The sequence below is a fragment of the Raphanus sativus genome, chromosome 9 (assembly GCF_000801105.2).
Source record: "Raphanus sativus cultivar WK10039 chromosome 9, ASM80110v3, whole genome shotgun sequence".
NCBI lineage: Eukaryota > Viridiplantae > Streptophyta > Magnoliopsida > Brassicales > Brassicaceae > Raphanus > Raphanus sativus.
The window spans coordinates 6575301-6583998 of record NC_079519.1 but is presented as its reverse complement, the minus strand read 5'-3'; the positions used below and the strand labels follow the sequence as shown (position 1 = coordinate 6583998).

The 8698-nt window shown below is 34.5% G+C and overlaps 2 protein-coding genes across 2 annotated transcripts; one reads left to right on the top strand and one right to left on the bottom strand.

The window, feature by feature from the left end:
* Positions 1–2219: 2219 nt before the first annotated feature.
* On the top strand, positions 2220–6235 carry LOC108823703 (very-long-chain aldehyde decarbonylase CER3). The gene is made up of 11 exons (XM_018596971.2): positions 2220–2539; positions 2611–2834; positions 3002–3246; positions 3330–3549; positions 3799–3926; positions 4590–4846; positions 4938–5045; positions 5119–5325; positions 5404–5514; positions 5604–5777; positions 5874–6235. Exons 1-11 carry the CDS (start codon positions 2492–2494, stop codon positions 6042–6044), a joined length of 1893 nt encoding a protein of 630 aa, XP_018452473.1. The 5' UTR covers positions 2220–2491; the 3' UTR covers positions 6045–6235.
* A 539-nt stretch (positions 6236–6774) lies between these two features.
* Positions 6775–8067, bottom strand: LOC108815584 (uncharacterized). Its single transcript, XM_056994685.1, has one exon. It carries the CDS (start codon positions 8065–8067, stop codon positions 6775–6777), a length of 1293 nt encoding a protein of 430 aa, XP_056850665.1.
* Between the last annotated feature and the right edge of the window lie 631 nt (positions 8068–8698).

Below are 8698 nucleotides of genomic sequence, written 5' to 3'. Positions count from 1 at the left end.
AATGTTTTGAGTTTCCTGATGATTAGGTCTATAATGGAATACACAAACATAATATAGTACCGGTTTTGGTTTACAAGTATTCTTTTTTTTTGGCCATCCACACTACAGAAGATAAGGAAGATATTTTTTATTTCCATTGATTTTGTATACATTACAGGAGGAATTATCTTGGATCTCAAATCCCGTATGAAGTCTGTTCCATAAATTATTAGGAAAGTCGCTGTTCACGCAACCTTATATCACATATGGCGTTAAAGAAATGATACTCTCCACAACCAATCCTTCACCCCTGCTGCCTGCAGCAACTGTCTTGAGGATAGATAGAGAGATTAAAAACATAATCCTGAGAAGAAGAGGCAGAAGGCAATTTGGTTCTCTGCTGTCAAAATGGCTTCGTTAAATATGTCTTGTGTAATGTCTTAATGGCCGAATGTATTGTTTCCTTGTTTTATTCTTTTTTTTGCCTCGGAAACACTAGCTTAGAACTTTCATTTTCTTGTAAGCTTTTTTTATTTATTTTTCAATGATATTAACATTTTAGTATAAAAAATGCTGGTCCATAAATTAGATACTTGAAATGTTCCAAATATATATGTAGATTTATAAGTTTTGGATATATTAGAACTCGGTTCGATTATAGATTATAATATGAAAGTTCATATATATAAACATATTAATTTTATAATCTATATTGTAAACTTTATTATGTAGTTTTATATAATTCCATATAGAAATTATTTACAGTTATTTTATAATATATCAATTTCATTTTTCATATTATCTATTTTTGAAGTACCAATTGCATTATAATTATTATTTTTTTGTAGAAGTTGTTTTTTTCACGCGATAATGTATCTCAAGTGATACCAATCATAAAAAAATAGTTTTAAAATGTTTAAAATAAATAATTTTTTTCTTTTCTATTATATAATGTATTACAGTTTTTTTATTTAATTGGCTAAGACTATCTCCAATAGTACACAATATTTACTCTATATTTCATTCCAAAATAGAGGAACTCTATTATAGAGTTAGATTTATTCAAATAGTTTATTCTATAATAGAATTATTATATTTTAGAGTGAAATATAGAGTAAAATTTTATATACCAATAGAAATGTTTTAACATTATTTAAATAATTATTTAGCTTTGCTCCTTCCAACCGCAAAAACTTGAGAAACACTTTCATATCTCTAGAAATATATATATATATATATATATATAATAAAAGTTCGAAAGAATATATATATATATAATAAAAGTTCGAAAGAAAAACATCTACTATTCACCAAAGTCAAATATTCTAAGTATTTTTTTAATATCTTTAGTTCTTAAGAGCATCTCCAATGTAAAACACCATTTTTTTCTCCAAAATTGAGTAAAAGTGATTATGAAGTAAAAATGCTCCAACTCCACTCTATTTTTCATTCCATAATGGAGGGATGAACAAAAAAAATTAGATTATTCCATTTATGGAGTAAATTCTATTATGGAGTGAGAAATTGAGTGGGGTTGGAGTATTTTCTACTTCAAACTCACTTTTATTCCATTTTAGAGGAAAAAATGGAGTTGGGTTGGAGATGCCGTAATAACTAAAGTATAAATAAATGTTGCTGCCAAATTCGCCTTACATACGACGAGTGAACAGAGTCAAAATTAATTGTCACTGACTACACTCAGATATTGATTGCTGTAAAGAGTTTTCATCAGCAAAATTAATTGTCACAGATAAAATCTCGTTGTTATTTATTTGTGACTTCAAAAACGATTTTCTTCAGCAAATTGCTTTTTTAAATATTTAAATTTCGTTAAAAAGATACTGTTCCTTCTTGTTTCATAAAAAACTAAAAAAGTATCATTTTAATTTTTCAACTTTTTTTTTAAAAAGTGTCATGTTACACTTTAATGAAATTTTCTTTTTAAATCGTTTTCTTCATTTTCAGATAACCAATAAATATTTAGTTAAATTATTTTTATTTTAATATAATACAGAAATAATAAATAAAGATATATTAGTATATTTTATTATATTTTTAATCTTTTTTTGACAACGTTATTTTTTAATCTGTAATGTGTTTTTTTATCAACAATCTGTAATGTGTTTAAGTGATACTTTTCGGATGAAGTAATAAAACAGAGGAGTAATAAATAACACATTTCGGATATAGTTGGCCATCCTATTTTAAATGCTTATATAAATAACCAGAGCTCGAGGCTCTCAATAATGTCACATAACACACAACTTTCAACTAAAACAAATCTTCATACCTTTCCTTGAGATTAAAGAGAACCCTATCATTTACTCTCTCTCCCTCTCTCTTTTCGTTTTGACTTCCGCAAACAGAGCAACATCCTTCTCTTAGGATTGCTTGAAACTAGAGCAATCTTTAAGGTTATAGACCAATAAGAGAGAGAGAAGATCTAGTCATAAACAAATAAAGAAATCTCTAACTTCGAGGAGGTAAACGATAAGGGTTTAAGAGAATAAGAATGGTTGCTTTTTCAGCTTGGCCTTGGGGAAACTTTGGCAATCTAAAGGTTTGATCTGACTTTTCAAAAGGTTTGGTTTCTCTTGTGAATCTCATATGTGTTTTTCTTTGTATGTGTAGTATCTTCTCTACGCTCCGTTAGCTGCACAAGTAGTGTACTCATGGACATACGAACAAGACTACTCCAGGGCTCTTTGGTGTCTTCATATCCTCATCATCTGTGGACTCAAAGGACTCCTTCATGTTCTTTGGAGCACTTACAACAGCATGCTTTGGGTGACTCGCACTCTAAGGACTAACCCTAATGGTGTCGACTTTAAGCAGATTGATCACGAATGGCACTGGTAAATCCTTCTCAGATAATATTTTGGGCATGGGTTATAATTATAATAACTTGTCCTAAAATAAACCTTTTAAGCACTTGCATTAGTGTTACTCTGTTCCTGGTATGGTCTTAAAGACCTATAGAAACCACCGAAGGTACGGTTTTGATCTGTGGGTTTTATTTCAGGGACAATTACATACTTCTGCAAGCAATAATAGCTAGCATAATCTGTTACATGTCTCTTCCATTGATGACGATGAACATTATACCACTGTGGAACATGAAAGGACTCGTTGCATTAATTGTGCTACACGTGACCATCTCAGAGCCATTATACTACTTTCTTCACAGATCTTTTCATACTAAGACCTACCTCTTCACGCATTTCCACTCCTTCCACCACTCATCTCCTGTTCCACATCCCATGACTTGTAAAAAAATCATCACTAAGAACCTCATTCAAATTTTATTCTTTGTTTAATGTAAAATAACAATATTTATCTATTGGGTGCAGCTGGAAATGCGACGTTAATGGAAAGCCTTATCCTATGTGTCGTAGCTGGAGTTCCGTTGATAGGATCTTGCTTGTTAGGTGTTGGATCAATAGGCTTGATTTACGGATATGCTATTATGTTTGATTTCCTAAGATGTTTAGGACATTGTAACGTTGAGATCTTTTCTCACAAGCTATTCGAGACTCTTCCTATCCTAAGATACCTCATCTACACTCCAACGTATGTCGTTGACCCTTACCTTACTTACCCTTTCTGCAAAGTAATCACATGTCATTTTACTTTTTGGATTTGGTTAGGAACACACGGACGTGACTTTTGCCATATTTTTTCTTACTTTAAGAAGCAAAATTGCCAAGATTCTATTAGCTATGAAATATGTCTATAGAAAGTAATTGGTGGTTTTACGTTTCTAGTAAGCATCTTTAATGATTCTACGTGTAATGATTTATTCTGGTGGGGTTCATGCAGGTACCATAGTCTGCATCATCAAGAAATGGGGACCAACTTTTGTCTATTCATGCCTCTCTTTGATGTTTTGGGAAACACACTTAACTCAAACTCGTGGGGACTCCAAAAGAAGATTCGCTTGTCTGCAGGTAAATATAGCAAACGTACTCCACGAGGTTTTTTTTGTAAAATGTTTTGCTTATCTAGCCCAAAGCTTGAACACACAATCTGTTACTAGACTAGTTGAATGAATGAACACCAAACAATTAAATGGCAATTTATGAGGGACATTAGTAGAAATAGAGTTTGTACTTTGTGCAACCAAAGCGGGTGAGAGTTTTCTATTTCTGGTCAAAGTCAAACTAGTTGAGCTAAATACAATATTACCCCTTCACTGACCTCAACATAACATTTTTTTTTGAATAACCAACATAAGAGCATGATTAACCCCCGTAGTTCTTAGGGCATGCCTATCAGTGAACCCCTAATTGGGGTTCACAATACTAATATTTTATTTTTATTTTTTTCATTTTTTCGTTTGATATCTTTTTAAAAAAAAAAAAAAAAAAAATATTGACTTATAGTGGGCCGCCACGTCGCGTGGAGCCCACTGCACAGTTATGAAACGGTATCACGCGGAAGAGGCGAGGAGAGAAGAGTTCATTGGTTTTGTATTTTTTTATTACTTTTTCTTCTAGGAAAACGTGTAAACTTTTGAGAAGAACCTTCAATACATATGCCCTTAGGGTGGGACTCTTAGCGGGTTAATCATGGTCTAACATTTTTTAACTAACTTTGATGTTTGAGTGTAGGGGAACGGAAGAGAGTACCGGAGTTTGTGTTCTTGGCTCATGGGGTAGATGTGATGTCGGCGATGCATGCCCCGTTTGTGTTCAGATCGTTCGCTTCAATGCCATACACAACGAGGCTCTTCTTGCTGCCCATGTGGCCATTCACGTTCATAGTGATGTTGGGCATGTGGGCCTGGTCAAAGACTTTCCTTTTCAGCTTCTATACCCTCAGAAACAAGCTTTGCCAGACTTGGGGCGTTCCCAGATTCGGATTCCAAGTAATGCATTTGCTCTGCCCTAATCTATCATGCCCTTGAAAAACAGAGAGAACAGAGCGTTTTACAGAGTATTTTTCCTCTGTTTTTGCAGTACTTTTTACCGATTGCTAAACAAGGCATTAACAACCAGATCGAGAATGCGATTCTTAGGGCCGATAAGATTGGTGTTAAAGTTATAAGCTTGGCTGCTTTGAACAAGGTTCGTACGAAACTTTTGAAACTTTTGAGTCAAGTCAGTAAAAGGGTTGTTCTTGTTTGTTTTTTTTGTTCAGAACGAAGCTCTAAATGGTGGTGGGACGTTGTTTGTCAACAAGCATCCTAACCTTAGAGTTCGTGTGGTCCATGGGAACACTTTAACCGCGGCAGTGATTCTCAATGAGATTCCAAAAGATGTGAAAGAGGTTTTCTTGACAGGAGCTACGTCTAAGCTGGGAAGAGCCATCGCTCTCTACCTCTGTCGTCGTGGAGTGAGAGTTCTCGTAAGTTCTTTTTTCTAATCCTTAACGAACCATTGTCTCAAAGGTACGATTTTGACAGATGTTGGGACTAAATGACAGATGTTGACACTATCGATGGAGAGATTCCAGAAGATTCAGAAAGAAGCTCCTGTTGAGTTTCAGAACTACCTTGTACAAGTGACCAAATACAACGCTGCTCAGAACTGCAAGGTGGTGTATTGAATTCTAACTGAATTTCATTTGTTGTGTAAATGTAAATGTATTTGATTTTGTGGTGTTTAAATTATGTATAAATGTAGACTTGGATCGTTGGGAAATGGTTAACGCCAAGAGAACAGAGCTGGGCTCCTAAAGGAACGCATTTCCACCAGTTTGTGGTGCCACCAATCCTCAACTTCAGAAGGAACTGTACTTACGGAGATCTAGCTGCAATGAGGCTCCCTGAAGATGTTCAAGGACTTGGAACCTGCGAGGTATAAAGAATGTTTCGTTTATAATACAGTCTTATTTGTCTCTTTAGCCTTTTGGTTCATGGGGGGCTAAAACTCTATATATGTGTGTTGTGGCAGTACACAATGGACAGAGGGGTTGTGCATGCATGCCATGCAGGAGGAGTGGTTCATATGCTGGAGGGTTGGGAGCATCATGAGGTTGGAGCCATAGACGTTGACCGTATTGACTTGGTGTGGGACGCAGCCATGAGACACGGCCTTCGCTCTGTTTCTTCACTCACTAGATGAGTGATAAGAGGCTCTTTTGATTGTTGTGTTTGCTCTCCCAAGATTGGTCATTCTTTGGAACGGTGAAGCATGCAAGCAGGTTGAAAAAAGATGTAGACCGTCACCGTATGCTATTATTTCACCTTTTATTTAAGATGTACTTCACTTTATAACAATTTCCCTAAATAGTATATCGACAAAGCTTTTAATTATCCAGCCTGATCACTCCTCTGGTGGTACGTGGTAGTTAGAGCATCTCCATCTGTGAACCTCATAGAGAGGTTCACCAAAAAAAAAAATTTATTATTATTATTTTTTTACTGTTCAACTTTTTTTTCTAAAAAAAAAAAAAAAATTAATTATCGAACCAACTGCGGGCCGCCACGTATCGTGGGTTCCGCAGAATAGTTAAGATACAGGTTTATACAGATGAACTTTGGCGAGACAGGTTTATAATTTTAATGGGCCCCACAATTATTTTAATGTTTTTTTCTTTTTGAAATCTGTGAGAGCCTGAGGTTTGAATCTTCAATGGAGATGCCCTTAGAGCATGCCCATTAGTGAACCCCAAGGGGGGGTTCATAGGGATTTTTTTATTGTTTTTGGGTGGGTCCGGGAATAGTGACGAACCCGTATTAATATTGTTCTTCCATTAGTGAACCCGAAAATGGGGTTCATAAGAATAAAATAATAATTTTTTTTTAAAAAAAATATTTATTTAATACAATGGAAAGTAAAAAACATACAAAGATTATTCATATAGATAACCATATTTGTGCCATATATTTTCAACTAAATCTGCTTTCAAACGATCATGTTTTTGTTGATCCCGAATTTGAGCTTGAATGCCATGCCTATTAACGAAGTTGGAAGGAGAGTCCGTAGGTTGCGAGATTTCCACCTGTGAACTCCTGCTTGACTCTCCCGACTCGAACTCAGATGTATCAGACAAAATATATGTGTTTCGTTCGTTCTCTACTATCATATTGTGTAGTATGACACAAGTTCTCATAATCTTTCCAATCTTTTCCTTGTCCCATAGTAGAGCAGGATTTTTTACTATTGCAAACCTCGATTGCAAAACTCCGAAAGCACGTTCGACATCTTTTCTGGCGGATTCTTGTTTTTCAGCAAAAAGCTCAGCTTTAAGACCTTGAGGTAGTGGAATGGATTGGATAAATGTTGACCATTTCGGATAGATTCCGTCTGTAAGGTAATACGCCATACGATAATTGTGGCCGTTGACCGTGAAATTAACTTTAGGAGCTCGACCTTGTATAATGTCAGAAAAAACTTCTGACCGATCGAGAACATTAATATCGTTTAGGGTACCTGGTAAGCCGAAAAAAGCGTGCCATATCCAAAGATCCTGTGATGCCACAGCCTTTAAGACAATGGTCGGCTTTCCGTGACCTCGTGCGTACTGCCCTCTCCAAGACCTTGGGCAGTTTTTCCACTCCCAATGCATACAGTCGATACTGCCTATCATTCCCGGAAATCCGCGTACCTCTCCGATATCGAGTAATCGTTGAAGATCAGCTGGTGTAGGTTTTCGTAGATACTCATCTCCAAATAATTGTATTATCGCTTCGTTGAACTTCTCCAAACATAAAAGTGCGGTACTCTCACCAAGTCGGAGATATTCGTCATACGTATCTCCCGATTGACCATATGCTAGCATACGTATAGCTGCAGTACACTTTTGAAGTGCAGATAGGCCGTACCTTCCGTGAGCATTTTGTCTTTGACGAAAGTATGAAACTTCATTAGTCAGGCGGTCGACAATGGAAAGGAACAATGGCTTCGTCATTCGAAAACGCTGCCTAAACATTTCTGGTGGGTATGTAGGATTTTCACTGAAATAGTCATTCCAAAGGTCTTCGTGGCCTTGCTCCCTATGTCTTTCGATATAAGCTCGTCTCTTCGGCTTGTTAATTTGTTGGTCGATGAAATTATCAACTTGTTGGTCGATAAAATTATCAACATGTTCGTCAAACGTATCTTCAATTAGTTTATCTGCTGCATCATCTGATGAGAAAGACATCACTTGAACACTTCTTCCTTTATAGAAGAAAAAATATAATTATTCACAAGTCTAACAAGAAACATAACTTTTTTGAAAAAAAAAATTAATATTCACTAGTCTAATAAGAAACATAACTTTTTTGAAAAAAAAATTAAATATTCACTAGTCTAATAAGAAACATAACTTTTTGTGAAAAAAAATTAAATATTCACTAGTCTAATAAGAAACATAACTTTTTGTGAAAAAAAAATTAAATATTCACTAGTCTAATAAGAAACATAACTTTTTGTGAAAAAAAAATTAAATATTCACTAGTCTAATAAGAAACATAACTTTTTGTGAAAAAAAAATTAAATATTCACTAGTCTAATAAGAAACATAACTTTTTTGAGAAAAAAAATAAATATTAACTAGTCTAATAAGAAACATATCTTTTTTTGAAAAAAAAATAAATATTAACTAGTCTAATAAGAAACATATCTTTTTTGAAAAAAAAAATAAATATTAACTAGTCTAATAAGAAACATATCTATTTTAAATATTCACTAGTCAAGAAACATATTTTTTTAAAAACATAACTTTTTAAAAGAGTGATGGAAGAGTATACTTGTCTTGATAGAAGAGTGATGGAAGAGTATACTTGTCTTGA

Bases quoted from the DNA above. Each gene is read 5' to 3' on its own strand.
- LOC108823703 (XM_018596971.2), top strand. From the start codon at position 2,492: ATGGTTGCTTTTTCAGCTTGGCCTTGGGGAAACTTTGGCAATCTAAAG. The intron at 3,550-3,798 runs GTATGTCGTTGA...GGGTTCATGCAG, and splicing joins TACCTCATCTACACTCCAAC to GTACCATAGTCTGCATCATC. The intron at 3,927-4,589 runs GTAAATATAGCA...GTTTGAGTGTAG, and splicing joins GAAGATTCGCTTGTCTGCAG to GGGAACGGAAGAGAGTACCG.
- LOC108815584 (XM_056994685.1), bottom strand. From the start codon at position 8,067: ATGTCTTTCTCATCAGATGATGCAGCAGATAAACTAATTGAAGATACG.